Below are 19,887 nucleotides of genomic sequence, written 5' to 3'. Positions count from 1 at the left end.
TTGTCACAAAATGACCTTTTCCCCCCTCAGGAAAAATACTTTAGTGCCTTGAGATTTTTGTGAGCGCAGCTTTCATATTATTTTTCTCAGAATGACTACTAAAAACATTACATGTTCTCTCAGAAAAACAACTTGGGAGTTGTACTCATAAATTGACATGAAAAACTGTCAAATATGCGAAATAGACCATTTTTTTAAAAAAGGAAAATAGGACTGACGACCATCTCATTGTCTTTCTTTACCCTATGGTTTCAATTTGAAACTCATTAAAAACAAACGTGTTGGTTTGAATAAAAGCTTCACATCTTACAAATTCTCTTAGCGTGTGGACAAGCACAACTTTTATTAGTAAAAATAAAATACTACTCTTCCCTCTGGGGGGAAAAAAAATATAATAGCCCAGAAGCAGCTTTCCACATTTGTTCAGTTTTATTCGCACGAATCACATTCTCAAACCTCAACTCACGTGAAGCAGATGTACAGTAGGACCATGATTGAAGTCAATTTTTTTCAACTTAATAAATCACAAAAATAAATTACGAACTTGCCTACTTGCGATGAACTAGCTTTTTTTATTTTTAAAATCAGAACGTAACGCCCGCATCATTTATTTGAAGCGTTCGCCTCGCTCACCGATGTCTTCCTTTGGGAAAGCACCAGCTCCTTGACCTGTGGCGTCAAAACTTTAAACCGGGCCCGGACGGCTGACGTCTCCTCATCCCGCTCCTCGGCGTCGTCCTCGTCTCCCTGCTTGCGCCCTTGACTCTGGCTCATCAGTTGCTTGACCACCAGGCTCTGATAGGCGGTAAGCAGCTGATGCTTCTCGGCGGGGATGCGTCCCGTCAGCGTCCCGATGATATGGGGGACGCAGCGTCCCGGCGCGTGCAGGATGCAGTGGGTGCTGTCTTGAAACAGCAGCACGCTGGTGAGGTGGAGGACCAGCGCGGGGTCATCGGTGTCTTTCAGCTGCTCGCTCAGAGTCTGGCGGTGCAGCGAGAGCGCCTGTCGCTCTTTCTTCTTGTCGGCCTTCTTCAGCATGAAGCCGCACGCCTCCGCGGCCGTCTCCGCGTTTTCCAGAAAGTCCTCGACGGACTTACCGTTCAGGCAGTTGTGCAGCTTCAGCACGGGCGCTTTGGTCTCATCGGAGACTTTGGCCAAAATCTTCAACCGTAGCTCGGCGGTGACGGTGCCGGGGTCCTCCGCCGACATCATCAGGTCGGCGGCCAGGAAGTTGACCAGGATGTTGGTGACGTCGGTGCCGACGGTTTTGAGGACGTGCTTGGCCACGACGACCTGGGTTTCATCGGAGAAAAATTTGCTGCCTTTTTCAAACAGCCTGATGTTGTTGTACAGGTTGGTGAGCTCCTCCTGAAGATCCTTGACGGACTTTTTGTTGGCGCCTGAGACCGGGCAGGTGCTGGACACAAACAAACTTCGCAGCACCTCCTGGTAGGTTTTGCTCAAAGGCCGCATCAGATGTTCCGCCAGCTCACAGACGATCTCTGGCGGAAAGTCGCCGACTCGGTCCTCCAGGACGGCCGCTATTTCTTCCTGCGTCATGAAGGGGGCTTCCTCCTCCTTCTTCGAGCGAGGTTTGCTTTCGTCCTCATCGTCGTCTTTCTTCCCTTTCTTCTTGGTCTTACGGATTCGGATCTCTCTGGCGTTGCCCCCTCCGCCTGCTTTCACCGTGCCGCTGCCCTCTGCGCCTTTTTTCTTGCGCTCTCCTTCCCGCTTGTCCTTTTTTGACAGTCCAGAGTTTTCCGCAACCACGTTGGCGCGCTTCAGATCCTCTTCGGTTATCAGCAGGACGGGATTACTCTTGAACTCCTTCTGAGCTTTCTGTTGGACGGACTCGTCAAACAGACCGAGGCACTCGCCGATCCATTTTTCGCTGACGACAACCGTGCCGCCGAGGAGCCTGGCGGCCGATTGCACGTTCGTGTTCCTCATGGCCTGGCCGATCAACGTGGCCGCGTCCTCCTCCGACAGGCAGCTCGGCAGAATCGGTTGCATGTCGGTCCATGTCGCCGAGCTGACGGCTTCCTCGACCGACGCCTCGACCTGGTCGACCAAAGTCTGGGTCACGCAAGCCGCGCTGAGGAAAAGCAGCTTCCGGTCCTTGAAGCGCTTCTTAATGTGGCTAATAGGCTCGGGGATCCCCAGCCGGACCAGCGAATCAAACTCTAAATATCCATTCTGTCGGAGGAAAGAATCCACCCAAGTGTTCTGCGTTTTGGAGTAAATATCGGGGATGTAAACAGCGTTGTCCTGCCGCCCTCCAACAATGCTTCCTCTCAGGCGTCCGGTACTCACCAGCTCATCCAGAACGGAATACAGGAGATGCTCCTGGAGCCCAAAAGCGTTAATCATGCCAATGACAGGCGTCGGCCGAGTGATGGCGCTGAATAGCCCTCTTATCTTGGCTGTGTGGCGGGCCACGAAGGCTGGAGTAAATATGACCCCCCGGCTGTACTGATCCAGTTCTCCTTGGATCACCTTCCCGAGACGCTTGGCCAGCTCATCGTTGAGGAAATCCCCCGGTAGATCGTAGCTCTTACACAGATCTGAAATGCTGATCAAACCAGCTTCCTGCAGTCTGTCATTGACTTCCTCGGCTAAATGGTTCAGGTAGGTGTCATCAATAAGTTGGCCAAGCACAAGCTGGACACTTCTGTCAGACTTTGCGATGTCACTTGCTCTCGTTTCAACGTCGACCCAATTGACGTTGATAATCTGCTGGAGCTCCAAAATGTTTACCCGCCCTCCGTGACGGTAAAGTTCATCTCGGATTTCTCTGGTGATCTGTGCTGGGGTGACGTACTCCTTTCCGTCGATCGTGTGCACCACGTCCACTTTCTTGTCTTGGATAAGTCTTGCAATAATTTCAATGCAATCCCTCTCCGATAGCCTTAGCGCGGTATCGGCAAACTGTGCCCTCTGGAAATCAGCTGCAAGACGTCGAATTTCTTCCCACTCACTTGCCATTGTTACGGTTGGTGTAGTGAAATTTTTGACCCGGTTCACTAGCAATGGAGGAAAGTGAGGAGAGAAGTGTTAGCGACACGTCAACATAGCGCACAAAGAATCAACGGGCGAGCGAGATATTACCCTGAGAAGTTTCAGGTCCTTGTAGTGGAGCGTCAAAGACCAAAATCCAACACTGCAAACCATTAAATCCCATACACCATCCACGTGTCCATGCATGAATCAAGGAAATAGCGCACGTGTGCTGGTGTCACGAGTGGGTTGAAAAGCAAAAGAAAGGAGCTAAAGCGTCTGTCTGGCGTCCGTCTTCTCCCAAATGTGCTTAATGCTTATCGATGGGCGGAAACGTGATACGGTACAGAGGCGCTGTTAATGATGTCACTTGTAAGAGACACATTAAAAGAACTACATTACCCACTGATGACAAGCCCTCTTAATTTTTCACAGATTGATTCAATATATGTTTCAGATATCGGTAACTCAGCTTTGCCTTTTCTGAAATAACATTTTTGAGGATGAATATCGACACTTTTGACAAATGAAGAATAGAAAAATGTTTGCATTCGTGTGTATGGGGTGGATATGTCTCTCCATTTTGAGATAGTTAGGGTTCATTCTGACTAGTCATAATTCCAGTTACAGATATCTTGAATTCACCCGAATCACGATTTAACTTGGTAAAAATAATGGGTTGTCAAAATCAAATTGCTTCAAACTGGCGTTACAGATCTGAATTCTAGATATCCGTCATTTTGACTGGTCAACATTACTTTAATCTTGAACAAAAAAAACAACAATTCAAAATGTAATCACCATTAGGTAGAAAGACGTTGTTTGTTAGCCTTTTAAAGGTTTAAAACTTTTAACTTTTTAAAGTTGAATCCGTTTTCCATTACATATTTTTTATCAAACAAGCTTTATTTAAACATTGAGTACACAACACACGAAGAACTTCCGTACATAACACACGAAGAACTTGAATTTATTAGTAGTATACACTTTCAACAAATTCACATAACACGCCAGAGGAGTTAAGACCAAATAAAACAAGAAGATGCCATGTAAATTGCCACGCTTACTTTCCCTTCGCTCGGTTGGCACGAACGTGACGCCACGGCGTTCGTCGGCCCAAACCGGAAGTGAAATGCGTGGACTCCTCTCATCGTCATGTGTTTGTTACTCTTTCGACGACAGTTCTTTCCGTTCGACGCCATTTTGATGAAACAGCGACGAGCGAGGACATTATCGTCTTGTCGTTTCGCCGCAGTGTGATTTTTGTGAGGGGACATTATCCTTTTTCTTCTTTTTATATATTTTTGTTCCCGCGCCCAGGAGGCGAAGGAGCACAGCCCGATGGACCTGGAAAGGAAAAAGACACCGTTTCGGGGGTAGCGCAGGTTTATCGTTAGCCATAGCTTGCTAGCTCGGCGCCATTCGTTTTCCTTTTTAGGCTTTGTGTGCGTTTCATTAAAATAAGTTGTTGTCGTCTCGGCGAAGGGGCGTTAGCGTCGACTTAAAACCCATCCCGTGGACTCGTTCTGTGGACTGTGTTATGAAGAACTGAGGTTGGGGAGACTCCCCCCAACCCATCCTGCTTCAAATCAAACACTGTCTGGACTGCGCTTAGCAACATTAGCTGCTAACTAAGCGGCCTTCCCTCGCGTTCCTCCTCTGCCGCCTAAGGACTGCTGGTGGCGGACGTGCCCACTGTTAGAACGCCGCTCTCTCGGTAGAAGCGAGCTCGGACTACCCTGCCCCCCCCCCTTGTTTGGATTTTCGGGGCGTTGTTTGTGTGTGTCGCTTTGGTTTTGGACTCGAGAGGACTTGACAAAAAGGCACATGGCGCCGTCGATTGGCGCGCCGGCCTTTCATCTCTTGCGTTGGGATTAAACGAGGACTCTGCGTCATTGACTCGCCCTCCATTTTTTTCCTTTTTTTTTTGGTCCAGTGTCTCTCAAGCCCAATTTGACGTATTAAAAAGTTACCAGGTTTGGCTTCCTGTGATTTGAGTGTTGACGCTGTTTATTTTTTTCCTCGTTTGTTTGGTTATCCAAAGCCTGTCTTGTCTACTCCACCCCCGTCCCCAAATCTCTTTCTCCCCCAACCCTTGTTGTTATAAAAGAAAAGTGTGGCAAAAATGTCGTGTGTTCACTACAAGTTCTCCTCCAAACTGGACTACAACACGGTCACGTTCGATGGGCTCCACATCACCCTGAGTGAGCTCAAGCGGCAGATCATGTCCAGGGAGCGCCTCAAGGCTACAGACTGCGACCTGCAGATCACCAACGCGCAGACGCGAGAAGGTGAGCGTCGACGTCACTACAAGTTACACATTTTTATTTAAAAAGTCGTGTTACAACCAACTGAAAGTTTTAAAAAAAAAGTCTTTGTAATGGGTAGTAAACCAGAATAGCCTTCAGAGGAATGAATGTGATCGCCGCCTAGGTTTCAGTGATAACAAAAATGGCCAACTGACTGCTTGATTTTGGGTATAGTTCCTTGAGACATTTTCATGTGTCGTGTTAGAATTGATAAATCCACCCAAAACTGGTATTTGGGGCAGATTTTGTCAAAAGTGCTAGCCCTGAAATTTGCCCCCTACATGGTCAATTTAGTGTTCAGTTCACATCATGAAGCGACAACTAATAAACTGAAAATTAATCAACAATTATTTTTTTTGTAATCTTATGGATATGTTCAATTACAATCGACCACATTTTCAGAATTTTGGCTTCTCAACAATACTCAGGTTTTTGTCTTACATGAAAGCAGACCATCATTGTGTTTATCAAAAGTAAGACGTTTGCTAACATCAGATTTTGTAAAACTGGTTAAAAACATTAATCGATTTCTTCCAATTGCAGGGTTTGGGCCCAGAAAAGATTAAAAAAACAAATCATCCCTGGGCACTAGTTGCACCCAAAGATAAAAATTTGGTGAATATGTCTATCAATCCAAGACCAACTAAATATTTCAGGGACCCATGTTTGAAATTGAACATGAAGTTGTCCCGTTTTGGTTTGAAGCAACTACTTTGGGGCCTGATTAAAGAGCTATGATTTGAAAAAAAAAATTTTTTTACATGTTACCCATTGACATGAAATTGGGCTTACATTAATAGCATGCCAGTTGTGTGCAAGGACTTGACAATAAAATTGAACGAATTCAATACATTTTTCAGTGTAACATTGTTGCCATACATGTCAATGTATATTTTAAAATTGTTAAAACTAAAATTACGGTCTCAGCCCCAACAAAAATCATTTTTTTTACAGTGCATGCCTAAAATTGAACAGGAAGTCATTCATTTTGGTGTGAAACTGCCATGTGGTTAAAGAAACGTTCTTACTCGCTTACATCCGAATAACATTTTTTTTCCATGACCCCCCTTTTTTTGTTAAATAGAATACACAGACGATGAAGCCCACATCCCCAAGCATTCGTCCGTGATCGTCCGCAGAACGCCGATTGGCGGCGTCAAACCCGCTGGCAGGACGTTCATTGTGTACGTGTTGTTTTCCTCTTATCCTAATATGATTATGATGATGGTGATGATGATTAAGGCCGTGGTTATTTACGGATGCCTATCTGTTGTCCCCACAGAGATCGTTCTGACACGTCTGTGGCGGGATCGTCGAGACCCGTATGTAACCAAACCAACCAAAAAACAAAGCAAACACACCCCAAAAGCAACAACACTCACTGCTCCTCTCACCTCTCTCTCCCCCCCCCTCCCTTCCTGACGACATTCTGTCAATTGCGTCGTGTACATTTTGTGTTGACACTTTTACATGTGATTGGCTGTCCCTTTGGCGCGTGGGGGAGGTTGGGTGGATGGGGCGTCATACATCGAAGGGCTCTAATTGTTTGTTGTTTACAACAAGTCTAGCAGCTATTTTCTAATGTTGTACTGTGTTTGTTAGCTTCCAAGTGCGTATGCACTATCCTGACTTGTGTTTCATATTGAAATGGCTTTTGTTAGCCCGCTTTCGCTTGGGCAAATATTTGTGTCACATAAGATAATAATAATGTCATGATAATGCTAATGTCATTGTATTTTCTGTGAAAATAACATGTGGTTTATAAGAAACCAATGAAGGGAAAGCGTGGATGCGATTGAATGTAACTCATGACTGAGTGGATGGGGGGGGTTGGGGAATCTTCAGTGATTTCTTTGCTCTTTTGATTACGTTGATTTTTTTTTTTTTTTTTTTTTTTTTTGCAGCTTGGAAAAGTTTATCCTGCCACACTCTGAATATACTCTTAATGTCAGTCACGTTTGTCAGCTGTTTGCTTATGTACAAGATGCCTTGTTTTATGGACTGCACATAACCCACACCCTCTTGCAAAGGCTCGCATCTTTGATATTCCACACAGAAGACACACAGACTAGTGTAGGGAGCTAAAACCTCACTTTTCTTTTCCCAGCTGCGTATTATGAGTGACACGTCATTGCTGGTGTAGTTGTCCTGTAAGCTGAAGAAGCCTGTCAATAAAGGTTTTCAAGTGGGTTCTGCATGTCAGAGCCGCTTTTGCACCACATTCCCTGTGTGTTCCCTCCGCAAATGCCCAGTCTACAAAAGCCCAGTCCACATCCCAACCAGCAGGCTACTTTTTGTTGTTTTTAAAATCATGTCAAATGCCTCCTTTGCGCATGAATGTCTTTTTTTGTCTTTAGTTTTTGTGTTAGTCGACCCTGGCGTGGATCGTGTTTGATAGTCTAAAGCCGGGCAAACGCTGTCTTTTGCCACCGCGCGCTGAATGGAAAGTCAAAGCTAACGATGGCTTTCAAACTGTCGCTGACAAAACAAATCAAGACAATGACATTGATGCGTCCTATTGGATCAGAATGCTAATGCTCAAAACGACTTTGGGAACCAGTCAACCTTGCAGGTCGCCATCGCAGGAGACTCAATTTTCGATCGTATTCTTTGTTTTTTGTCACGTGGCCAATTGCTCCTCGCTCGACCAGAATGAGTTAGGTCCGCAGAGTGTATGCCCACTTAAAGTTCCAAGTTTTTAACGTGTAAAAAAAACAAAATGTCGACTTTATGCCGCAAAGTCTTCTGTTAGGTTTCTGTAGATTTTTTTTTTTTTTTTTTTTTGCGTCAATATTGGTCAAATGTAATGATTCATCCTTTGGCGACATGGCCGGAATGTTTTCTTTCATCGCGTCAAGGATTGCGTCTTGAGAATAACTGAGGGACTGGCCACAATCCGGGGAGGGAATTTGAGAGTCTTGTAACACTTTGAATGTTTTATATTCTGATTCTCCCGCAGACCGACTCCTCACCGTCTATGTCTCTCGCCCAACTCACCAAGGTAGCGTTAACCCTCGACCGCTTCTTGAACACTGCTCAACTTTTTGTTTTGGGCCGCTGATACAGTCGCCCACCCCCCCCCCCCCCTTCACTTAGTTTTAATCTGAACTTTTTGGGGTTGTTTGTTTTTTGTAGACCGCTAACCTGGTTGACGCAAACGCATCCGAGGAGGACAAGATTAAAGCCATGATGACTCAGTCCAACCACGAATACGACCCTATTCAGTTAGTATTCACTCACTGGTCGAAATGTTTCACCCAGTCCGCGCCCGTACAAAGATGTAGGTAGCAATGTTGGATTAAAAGTGACACTGGGACATTTTTTTCCTGTAGTTACTCAAAGAAGGCAGTCGGACCGCCACCGGCTCACTACCTTTGTTTCCGTTGCGGAAAGACCGGTCACTACATTCGACAGTGCCCTTTGCTCCTGGTAATTGGATTGATTGAAGTCCATGTTTTTGGATTGTTTTTTTTTTTTTTTTTTTTTTTTTTTGTGTATGTGATTATTTGCGGGTAATAACTGTATTTTCAAATAAAATCTTAGGTTCAGGATAAGAGCATGGAGGGTCCTAAGCAGGTGAGAACCAGCAAGGGGATTCCTCAGAGTTTCATGGTGAAAGCCGAGCCCGGCACCAAAGGAGCCATGTTGACCAGCACCGGCGAATACGCCATACCGGCCATTGACGCGTACGTCCGAAGTCTTGATTTAGACTCCCTTTGTGGATTTTTGTTCCTTGATGGGGAAAAATGTCCATTTTAATACAGGGAGGCATACGCGCAGGGGAAGAAGGAGCGTCCGCCGTTCGTTCCGCACGACCAGTCGTCCTCTGAGGATGATTCCGATCCAATCCCCGACGAGCTGCTGTGTCCAATCTGCAACGATCTGATGACGGATGCTGTGGTCATTCCTTGTTGCGGGAACAGCTACTGTGATGAATGTGAGTATTGGAGTGAACTAAAAATATCCTTTGGCGGAATGGAGACCTTTGCCATTAGTGAACTGGTTATAAAAAGTCACAGTCAATTACAAAGCTTAAAATGCTCATCAAACATAGACCCTGCCCACTTACGATGTTGTGGATAAGCAAATATTTTATGAGCCCTGGAATCGACACAACACAAATTTAGTCGTTACTGTAAATGATCTCAAAGACAATTTTGTCTTTTGAATTACACGTGGAAAAGCCTCCCGTGACTCTTAAAAGGGCTGCTTGCCTTTCGGTCCATTAAAGACCATTCCTCTAACTTTAGCCTACAATTGATTTTCAAGCGGTCCAGTTGGGAATAGGCTTCTAACACCTGTTTTGTTTTCAGGTATCCGAACAACCTTGTTGGACTCCGAGGAGCACGTTTGCTTCACGTGCAAGCAATCCGATGTTTCGCCCGACAACCTCATTGCCAACAAGTTCCTTCGACAGGTAACCTTTGCCTGACGCTTTCTTTTAGCCCCCTCTGTCCTTCAACGGGTGGATTAAATTGTCTCTTATTTTGCCGCGCAGGCCGTGAACAACTTCAAGAACGAGACGGGCTACACCAAACGCGGGCGCAAACAAATCCAACACTCGGCCCCTCCTCCTCCTCGGCCTCACCTACTGAACAGGCCTCTCCAGTCCAGGCAGCAGGACCCCCTGATAGCCAACATCTCCCAGCCGCCGCCTCCCGCTGTCCCTCACGCAGCTGCTGCCACGATTGTGACCGCCCCTCAGGCTCAGACCCCGCCCACGGGACCCCCCGCCCCAAACACTCCCACCCCTACGCCTTCGCCGCCTCCTCAAGCCGACGTCACTGAGGAAAGAAAGGAAGCCGCCTCGCCAGTTCCGTCGCCCGTGGTGGACCACGGCTCTCCTCGGGTCTCCGGCAGCCAGGACGAGCCGCCCCCGCCGGGGTGAGTTCAACAAACTATGCGGCACCAAAAACGGACGGCAAATCCGCATTGTAAATGTATCTCTGCTTTTTATCTGATAGCGAGACGGCGCCGTCGCCACCCATCGTGAAGCCAGGCCCGACCAAGAACACAGAGAGCAGATCACAGGTGAGTCGGTCTGGACCGGGTAGGAACGTCTCTCATTGCGACGGCGTCATATTTAGGCCGGACAGTCGTGAAAAGGCTAACCTTTTTCAATTTATACTCATCCGTCTGTTAAGTACATGTGCTTCAAATTGGGAGCGTTAGGAGGAAGGAATCGTGACAGCCTCTAGAACTCTAGGAGTAATTTTGTGTGAATATTGGAAATAGTATTAAGGGCTAAACATTTTTTCCAGTTGGCCGTTAAAAAAAATCACGATTGAATGATATTAATTACATTTAGTCAATTTGACACAATGCCATGTTTTTGAATAAACGGATGGAACTTATATAATCGACATTAATTATTAGAATAAGCCTTTGTTGCGGCACTACTTGAAATTTTTTTAATTTCATTTCACTTTGATGGGGCAAACTGGTGATACGGATTAAAAGCTATATTTGATCGGCTACTAAAAATTGGGATGGGCCATTGTTTGCTTAGTGTAATTATGAATCCATGGGTGAAACTAATGTTGTGTCAAAACATTTTCCAATGGGCCCGAAAAAATTGTGATTGTAATTTTGCGGTGGTGGGTGAAAGTATTGTTTGGAGCTATACAATTGTCAAACGCGGTATTAAAAATGTTGAAGGTGTCAGTACATAGTTTTGAGAGCCAAAAACAAAGTCATTTAAAACGTGCAGGGCAAGTACAGCCTCAAAAAAAAAAAACGTGTTTATTTTTGTCTCGTAGTAACCACATTTTCTTTTCCGTAGGCGTACAGTTTGCCTCTACTTGGCGCAGCTCCATCCTCCAGGCCGCCTTCTCATCTTTCAGGTAAGAGATCCACTCGTCGCTTTCAAGAGTTTCTTGTGACTGTCGTACCAAAACAGTATGAGCAATGACCAATTGTGTGTTTTGCCCTCTTAAGGCCCACATTCCCGGCCCCACCAACCTCATAGGGACAGGGGTGGAAGACACTGGGAAAGGTAAGGACACTCTCGCTGTCAAAAGCAGAAGATATCATCAAAAATATTATCTTAGCTTGAGTCTTCCGCTAATATAAAGGTCATAGTTAGTGATTGAGAAGTCCAAAAAATGTTTGTAGTCACCTTAAAACAAGTCATCCATCATTAATAGGATGTTAAATTGTAGGTAAGGGACACATGCTTTAGCCACAACTACCCCATAACGTAACCAATTACAGTGCAGCGCAGCCTTTGGATAGTGAAGTTCAGACTGTTGATTTACTTAAAAAAAACTGTTAGTGTACTTTCCTTAAAAGAGTACACATGTATTCATTTTTATTATGTTTTTTAGATTTAGTTGTAAATTATTTTTAATTTTAGAGTCACTTATTTTGAGAGAATGTGGTTTTTGTTTTGGGGGGCAGGGGATTTACTCCTAGTAATTTGCATTTGGCACGTTATTATTATTATTAATCATCCCCTTAGGTCCTACAGAAGCAGAGGCGAGCCACCCTCCACGCACCTCCAGACGGCCCAACTCCCTCTTCCCACTCCCCCCCTCTACGTGTCACCCTCCCTGTACCCGCCACCACCGCAGCCATACCCGCCCCTGTACCCTGCGGGGCCCGGCCTCCTTCCGCCACCGACGATGGGTTACCAGCCTCAGCCCATGTACGGCCCTGGGCCGCCAGGCGTCAACCCTGCCTGGGGAGCCCCCGGCGGCCAGCCCCCTCTACTTCCCCTGCCCTCCTCCCTCAATCAGCCCCCTCTCTCCAAAGAAGATTTCTACAGGCAACGGCACCACCGACAAGACAAGTGAGTAGTTACGACCACTTGCAATCATCCAATGAATTTGTGGTTGCTATAGTCCTAGTTTATCTTTGAAACAAACCTAATTTTAGAAATGTTTCAAATCGGAAACACTATCCCTGTTATAAGTCCTTTATTTTAAAACGAAATCCTAGTTTGAAACCCTCATTTGCAATCCAAACTCTGATTCGAATCCCTAATTTGAAAATATATTCCTATCTTGAAACACTAACCCTAGTTTGAAACGGTAAAAATGGCACTGGCTCCTAAGCTGAGGACCAATTTATTAGTCCTCAAGCAAGAACGCGTTTGCTGATCGTGCAACGTCGGCAAGGTAGGGATGAGGTCCTTTTGTTTGGTTTGAACAAATATTACCTTTTGACTTTACAGCATTACGTCCAAGCTTGACGAGTTCACAAAAGACTTCCACAAAGAGCTGATGAAGTACCGAAATGCACCAAAGAGGCAGAGACCTTCATATTCTAGGTGAGCCCATTTTGTCATCGTGTCATACCTTATAAACAGCATTATGGTGGTAATCTAAAGCAAAGTTTCCCAACCTTTCTTGAGCCAAGGCACATATTTCATGTCACAAAAATCGTAGGCCACATATATGTTGACGTTATCTCGATTTAGTGTGACCCATGGGCCTGTAAGTTCAACACAAAGCTACAGTATTCTGTTGTATGAATGTCAACAAGTACATACGCAGGTTAATTGTACCTTGTGCCACCTTGCGGAAGGACATTCTAACATACACACACATGACAGACACGTCACTATATGCCGCTGGCATAGTTAGATGTGATAAGATACCTCATTTGTCATAAAGAATTTTCAGATCAGTAAGTAAAAATTTCCCGCAGCACACCTGTATCAAGTGAGATTGTTTAGGAATTACTGAGCGTGTGCAGTTTAGCCGTTGCTAAAACATTAGCTGGAGCTCATTTTGCTTTCTCTCTTCTTCCTAACCAGGTCCCGGTCGTACAGCCGCTCTCCGTTCAGCCGCTCTTATACTCGCTCTCGCTCCCGGTCCAGGTCCAGATCAAGGTCTTACTCATACACCCCAAGTCGCTCCCGCTCGCGGTCACGCTCTCATGGGCGGCCGTATCCCCGCTCACCTTACTCCCGGCGCAACGGTCGCAGCTACGGACGCTCTCGATCGAGATCTCGCTCCCGTTCGAGGTCGTACGGGTACCGGCGCTCTGGTTCGCCGCCCTCATTCCGCACCGCCGCTTGGGAGGGGACGGAAGGTGCGCCGCCGTTCCGGTCCAGGTCTCACTCCCGCTCTCCGGGCAGTTTCCGGAACCGCAGCCCCGGCGGACGAAAACCGCCGCAGCGTGAATTGCCGCCTTACGAGCTGAAGGGTCTTAGCCCCAGCGGTCATGACCACTGGGAGCGGGATAGCTACCGACAGTGGGAGCGTGAGTACCGGGAATGGTACAACAAATATTACAAAGACTATGAGAACCAAAACCAGACGATATATCACAGGGGCCGCAGTAGCAGGGAAAGAGAGAGGGAACGAGACCGGGAGCGCGAGCGGGAACGGGAACGAGTGTCCCCGCTCCACCGGGAGTACTCGCCCCAAGGCAGAGCGCGAAGAGGTCGAGATGAGAAAGCGCCGCCGAATCAGAATCCTCCGTCGTCGTCCTCATCGTCGACTAAGACGAACGCCAAGCTCCTGAAGACCAAGAAAGTAAAAAAGAGGAAAGCCGGGGAGGACGGCGAGCAATCGCAGCATTCTGTAGACCGGGGTGACGCCACGCCTGTCAGAGATGAACCCATGGATGACATCCTGTCGCCAAACAAGACGCCTCCCATCTCCTCCAAACCAGCGTCATCCACTGCCAGCTCCAAGGCTCCTGCTTCCAAAAGCGCCACGACACCCTCCAAACCCTCACTCAAGACCACGCCCAAGAGCGACAAGGCTAAGAAGGAGAAGGGTCAGAAGATAAAACCCAAAACCAAGACGGATGCTTCCAAAGTCAAAAGCGACAAAGTCAAGAAGAAGTCTGGCGAATCTGTGGTGACCAAAAAGAAAGAGCCCCCATCTGTAGCAGCAGCAGCAGCAGCAGCAGCAGTAACAGCTGCTGCAAAAATATCAAAGACCACCAAAGCCAAACCCGAAGAGTCCCACAACTCAACGATGCCTAAAAAGGAAAAGTCTAAAGTTGGTTCTGTAAGACCACCCCTCTTAAAGACACCCCCGCTGTTCTCCCAAGGACTACCTCTACCGCATCCGTCTCTCCACGAGAGCCTTCGGCCTGGTAACGACAACCGGGGGCGAAGAGACGCCCTGCATGGTGGCGGCCTCATTCCCCTGCCCCACCAAGTCCTCCCCTACCTCCACCGCCCTCCCCCGCGGTTGGGTGAGGAGGGCCGCTCCTTACTCGGGTCACCGCCTGGAAAACTCCGGAGGCTGGACGGGCCTGGGATCGGAGTCGAGGTCTTCTCGCACCTGCACGACCCTCACCAGTCGGCACTCCAGAGATTCTCGCATCCACCTGACAGACCCGGCCTTCTTCCTGTCCTGGTGGGCCGTGAGATCGTCTGGGCGGACAAAGACCGTGGTGCTATCAGACCTCTCATGGACTTACCGGTGGGTCTTATTCACAATACATCCGAAAAACCGCACTCACACACCATTGCTTCTAGAGTTTAGTTCAGCCAAGTAGACTTTGCAGGTGGCAAAATGTAAATTGCAATGTAATGTAGAAGTTGAAAAATCAGACCTGAAAAGACAGTTCGAACAAATTCAAAACATGAAAACGGTAAACACAATAATACACTAAAACATTGCAGTCTCATGCTGATGAGTAAAAATGTCCCTTGACCCGAGGCACTGGGCGGGTACGTGGAGGTGCTCGGCAAGGTAAGGTGGGGCAAGACTATTTAAAAGATTTTTAAAAGTAAATGCTGAAATTTACAGGGAACCAATGTAGGGATGCTAGAATTTGAGTTATTTGCTACCGCTCCGACGAGCTCCAGTTACCAGTTGAGCAGTGGAATTTTGGACCAACTGGAGACACTTGTGGGAGGACTGGCTGGCTCCAAAATAAAGTGCATTGCAGTAATCCATCTAAGTGAAGGCGTAGGTTGTACGCAAAAGTCTGGTGCTCGAGGGCTGATATCCTTGCTAGGTTTGGCTGCCTCCCTCCAACGCACCTGATTCAGATGATCAGCTCATCACCTATGCAGAAGCCTGATAACGATCCAAATCATTTGAATCGGGTGTGTTGAAGGAGGAAGACATCTAAATCAAGCAGGATGTGGACTTTGACACCTGCGGCATAGGAGAATCGGTACTATGCAGCAAGTCATAAGTTAGTTACACAAATGTAGTTTTGTTTCCAAACGAAGCAACGATGTCCGGTCAAGTCAGCCTAACATGTGGTTATTGTCCTGTCTATATCCAGGTGAAGCCAGTGAACCAGAGAAGCATCCCTCTGAACAGAGACCTTGGAAAAAAAGACAATCCCATCTCAGACAGATCAAACTTGGGCATCGATAAGACAATCGCGGACCGATCCGGCGGAGCCAACAACCAGGAGGCTGACAAACCTGCCGGTAATTCCGAAGGAGTCGACTTAAAGGATCGGTCATCGTCTTCTGACGGGACATTCACCAAGGAGAAAGCTGGGGAGAAGCCCTTGGTCTCTGACAAAGATTTCGACCGGAGCTCGGGAGTAGACAGAGAGCGGGAGAGTAACTGGAGAACGGATAGAGAGCGGGAGAGAGGTTCAGAACGGGGGCGGGAAAAAGCCTCGCGGTCGGACCGAGACCGGGAAAAGGGTACGGCATCGGAGAGGGATCAGGAAAAAGCTTCGGGGTCTGACAGAGATCGGGACAAAACCTCAGGATCTGACAGAGATCGGGAAAAAGTCTCAGGGTCTGACAGAGACCGGGAACGGGGTTCGGACAGAGACCGAGATCGAGAAAAAGCTTCGGATCGCGATCGGGACAAGGCCTCAGACAGAGATCGAGCGAAAGCTTCTGACAGAGACCGCGCAAAAGCGTCAAGTTCAGACCGCGATCGTGCGAAAGCTTCGGACAGAGAGAGAGAGAAAGCCTCGAGTTCTGATAGGGATCGAGAAAAAGCTTCAGGATCTGACCGAGAGAGGACTTATGAGAAAGAGCGCGACAGAGCGTCTGGATCGAGCTCAAAGAAGGTCTCGGCGGTGAAAGACGCTGACCTAGGTGAAAAGTCGCAGAAGACGGAGCGTAAAAACTCCGGAAGCGCAGTCGGCAGATCCGTCTGCTTGGACAAAATGACCATCGCGGAGAAATCGGCCATCTGCAAGAAACAAGGACACAACCAAGAGAAGTCGAGCAGTTCCTCAAAGGAGGCTTCGGAGAAAGCGACAAAATCTGACCGGTGCGTACTACTAAGTCTTTAGATTCTTTTTTTTTTTTTTTTTTTTTTTTAACGCCTGTTTGATGGTTTACTCGCGTTTCCAGTAGTGTTTCCAAGGAGAGAACAGCAAAGACTGCATCCACTGTGAAGAAACCAGATGCCGCTCCCAAAGATGGTGAGTCCTTGAGGCCATGTGCCGATATGAACTTTTTAAATGCCAGCCATTTTAAAAAAAGGAAAGCTCATTGAGTGCCAGACAGTTTTAGAGCATTCTGACTGATCTTTGAAGGTATATTGGTTTATGCCAATTCAAACACAAACTACCAATGAAAGATTAGACGCACACAACCCCCCCCCCCCCACCCCCCAATACTGCAAACAATTTTCACACAATTTAGTAGTAGTAGTATTTAGTTGAGTGTGTTTCTGTGTGCGTACATTGTGCCAGTGATGTGGGCGCGCCTTCATAGGTACATTATGTAATGGCTCCTACTAATGGAGGGATGGATCTTTGCTCTTTGTGACACTCTTTTATTGAACGCGACAAACTCTTTGATAAAATCACTAGCTTTTTGTCATGGTCGAATTTCCAGAGCGTTGCCATGTTCGCTATGGTCCACATTGTTTTTATAAATGATCTCACTCAAAAGAAATCCAATGGTGCCATATACTGGCCATAGTTTTTTTTGTTTTCAATTTCATGATCAAACCAGTTGCCCAAGACTTTACTCTGCCCAATCCCATAAAAGAAATTGTAGTTGACGCCAGACATACTATTTTGAATTCTTTGACTACAAATCTTTGAAATTTGAGAAATGGTCAATTTGTTCAATCTCTCCATTTGGAAATGTTCTCATGGCGACCCTATTTAGTTTAAGTGGGTCAGAAATGACTCAATTATATATATTATATATATATATATATATATATATATATTTTTTTTTTGTAGATTGATGGTGTGAATTGCCTTTTTTTTACAGGGAAAGATGGGGAGACGAAAACAGTGAGGACCAAGCCCAGGATCAGTCGCAAGGTCTTATCTAGTCAACCTGCCGCCGCTGCCAGGTAAGAGGTTGATGCATTCAACAGTATTTTTAAAAGCGTTGACGTGACTTTCCCTTCCTTGTTCCTCCTTTTCAGTGGATCCACTCAGGAGCCCAAGCTCAACGCTGGGGAGAAAGAGGAAGAGAAGAGCAACTCCTCAACGGCTTCGTATCAGGTGACGTCCTCTAGCCCCCAGAATGCTGGGGAGCAGCTCCTCATTCAGGCGCCTCCTCGCTCCAAGTGGGAGCGAGAGGACGACGAAGAGGAGGAGGAGGAGGAGGAGCAGGTGGCGGCGGCGGTGGTCGCGCCTCCTCAGGAGACCGCCAAGGAGCCGTCACCTGTTCCCCAGAAGATCGAGACAATCCGAACAGATAAGAAGATTGCGGTCAAGGAGGAGAAGAAGCGGGTGCCCAAGGACGAGAGCAAAGGCGTCAAACCCGCCAAAGTCAAAATCGTCCGGGAGGAGAGGAAGGCGGGCCGAGGGGAAAGGGCATCAAAAACCGAGGGGAGGGAAGGGAAGGAGCGAGGGTCACCCGGCAAGGAGGAGAAGAGCGTTAGCGGCGCCGAGCCCAGGAGGCAGCGCTTGTGTTCGGACCTGGCCCGCGAGACGGACGAGGCCGCCTTCGTGCCAGACTACAGCGAGGGCGACGAGGCCTCCGACAGCAGCCCCTCGGCCAGCCAGCGCTCCAACAGCAACCGCAGCGACTCGCCCTCGGCTGCCTCGGCCGGCGGGGGCGCCGGCGGCGACAAGAAGAAGAAAAAGAAGCACAAGAAGCACAAGAAACACAAGAAGCACAAGAAGCACAAAGTGGCGGACAAGGAGGGCGGCGAGCACAAGCATAAACACAAGAAGAAGAAACACAAAAAGAGCAAAGACAAGGACACCGAGGAAGCCAGTGCAGAGGAGAAAGAGCCGCAAGCCGTCGCTGGAACTGAGACCCCCAAGCCTTGATACCACTTTGAATTTGAAAGAGCCCCCCCTCCACCTAAAAAAAATTTTAAAAAAAGAAAAAAAAAAAAAGACACCAAGGAAGTCAACGCTGAGGTTGAAGTGCCAGGATGAGTAGCCGAAACCTAGACCTCCAAATTTTTGACACTTCAAAATCAAAAGAAAAATGACGAGAGGAAGTTGAGGCTGAGGTTGAAGCGACGCGAGGCTCAACTGGAGCACACACCTCCAAAACTTCGACTGTCACTTGGAAATGGAATGAAACGAATCACCACCACGACGCCGAGGATGTCAAGAGGCGAAAGCCGGACCTTCCAACCTTGACGCCGCTTTGGAAATCCATTCACTCAGGGATGCTAACTAAGAAGCTTCATGTCTCCCCCGCCTGTTATTTCACTGTACAGAAAACCAGGAAGTATTGGTTCCTTCCCTCCCTTGTGAGGAACTTTGTCACTTCCTTGTGAAGGATCTCGCGCTTGAATGGCGTGCACCTGTAAATATTCGTAGTCACACTTTGATGGCTTCTCCTTATGTTTCGGGACGGTTGTCCTCGCTTCGCCAGGTTCTAAAGCGATGGCGCGTACCTGTAAATATTCTTGGTCACACTTTAATGACGACTAATCCTACGTTTCGGGACAGTTTTCCGCATTGTGAGTAAGCGATTGTGGTCTCGTCGTTTGGGACTTGTTTAGTTAGTATTGCACTTAAAACGTGTGACCATTTGTTAGGCTGGATGGGAATTTTTTTTTTTTTCGGTCCACTTCTTTTGTGCAATCGCGCTACACTGGATGCAAGAAAAAAACAAACAAAACAAAAAAACCCACCCGGGTGTGTTTAGTGGAGTCGATCGAGCGTACTTTGTTGGTAATTTTCTCCAGTTTGAGTGAGTGGACAGAAAAGGAGGATTATTACGGATTATTTGTTCGCCTTTGTTTATTTTGTTAATTTTTTTAATTAAAATGTTTTGACCCTGAAAATCCCTTGTCTTTGTTTTTATTGAACATTCAGTGTCAAGTATGAACCTGACCGGAAATTTCCCAGCATGCGTCTTAGTCTGGGAGATTCAAATAAGTATAATTTTCTCTACAATTGCCTCTAAAATAGTACAAAACATTAAATCCACATTATTTGGGGTTTAGCAGCTTCCAACATAATAAACAAAGAACGTGCAATGCAGAAATAAGTTTTTTATTGAACAATAATTTAGGTCCAATATATAGAGTAAATAAAACATTTTTCACGAGGTATGAGCATTTTCAGAATGTTTTTCTTTTTTTTTTAAAAAACCTGACATCAAATGCTTTTGAGTTGAGTTGCCTTGTGTATGAAATGTGCCATATAAATAAAACTGCCTTTTGGTTATTTGCTGGCGATGATGAAACCAAATACTGTATATACATTATTCAGAATTCTGATTTTTACCCATCAAGGAGAAACATTTAATTTG

General features: G+C 46.8%; 2 protein-coding genes across 5 annotated transcripts; one reads left to right on the top strand and one right to left on the bottom strand.

The window, feature by feature from the left end:
* Window positions 1-405: 405 nt before the first annotated feature.
* ufl1 (UFM1-specific ligase 1) lies at window positions 406-3,397 on the bottom strand. 2 transcript variants are annotated; one of them, XM_086034603.1, is made up of 3 exons: window positions 3,109-3,397; window positions 2,314-3,023; window positions 406-2,226 (listed from the first exon to the last, which is right to left on the bottom strand). In XM_086034603.1, exons 1-3 carry the CDS (start codon window positions 3,179-3,181, stop codon window positions 604-606), a joined length of 2,406 nt encoding a protein of 801 aa, XP_085890729.1. In that variant the 5' UTR covers window positions 3,182-3,397; the 3' UTR covers window positions 406-603. The 2 variants fall into 2 exon arrangements, with proteins under 2 accessions (XP_085890729.1, XP_085890728.1); XM_086034602.1 differs by having other exon boundaries at window positions 406-3,023; window positions 3,109-3,391.
* A 678-nt stretch (window positions 3,398-4,075) lies between these two features.
* Window positions 4,076-19,411, top strand: LOC147146495 (uncharacterized). Of its 3 annotated transcripts, XM_086033177.1 has the most exons (21): window positions 4,079-4,973; window positions 5,108-5,288; window positions 6,391-6,490; window positions 6,589-6,628; window positions 8,266-8,307; window positions 8,442-8,530; window positions 8,639-8,735; window positions 8,850-8,992; window positions 9,071-9,243; window positions 9,620-9,723; window positions 9,805-10,190; window positions 10,271-10,337; window positions 11,089-11,149; window positions 11,244-11,301; window positions 11,767-12,096; window positions 12,481-12,576; window positions 13,066-14,692; window positions 15,510-16,468; window positions 16,552-16,622; window positions 17,428-17,512; window positions 17,588-19,411. In XM_086033177.1, exons 2-21 carry the CDS (start codon window positions 5,123-5,125, stop codon window positions 18,441-18,443), a joined length of 5,550 nt encoding a protein of 1,849 aa, XP_085889303.1. In that variant the 5' UTR covers window positions 4,079-4,973; window positions 5,108-5,122; the 3' UTR covers window positions 18,444-19,411. The 3 variants fall into 3 exon arrangements, with proteins under 3 accessions (XP_085889304.1, XP_085889303.1, XP_085889302.1); XM_086033178.1 differs by having other exon boundaries at window positions 4,076-5,288; window positions 16,555-16,622; XM_086033176.1 differs by having other exon boundaries at window positions 4,080-5,288.
* Window positions 19,412-19,887: the final 476 nt, after the last annotated feature.

This window comes from Filicampus tigris, chromosome 6 (assembly GCF_054856515.1).
Source record: "Filicampus tigris isolate MCC_2025a chromosome 6, RoL_Ftig_1.0, whole genome shotgun sequence".
Taxonomy (NCBI): Eukaryota; Metazoa; Chordata; class Actinopteri; order Syngnathiformes; family Syngnathidae; genus Filicampus; species Filicampus tigris.
The sequence above is the reverse complement of the archived record's forward strand: the minus strand, read 5'-3'. Positions and strand labels throughout refer to the sequence as shown.

Bases quoted from the DNA above. Each gene is read 5' to 3' on its own strand.
- ufl1 (XM_086034602.1), bottom strand. From the start codon at position 3,181: ATGGGATTTAATGGTTTGCAGTGTTGGATTTTGGTCTTTGACGCTCCA. The intron at 3,024-3,108 runs GTAATATCTCGC...CTCCATTGCTAG, and splicing joins AGGACCTGAAACTTCTCAGG to TGAACCGGGTCAAAAATTTC.
- LOC147146495 (XM_086033177.1), top strand. From the start codon at position 5,123: ATGTCGTGTGTTCACTACAAGTTCTCCTCCAAACTGGACTACAACACG. The intron at 9,724-9,804 runs GTAACCTTTGCC...TTTGCCGCGCAG, and splicing joins CCAACAAGTTCCTTCGACAG to GCCGTGAACAACTTCAAGAA. The intron at 11,150-11,243 runs GTAAGAGATCCA...TGCCCTCTTAAG, and splicing joins GCCGCCTTCTCATCTTTCAG to GCCCACATTCCCGGCCCCAC.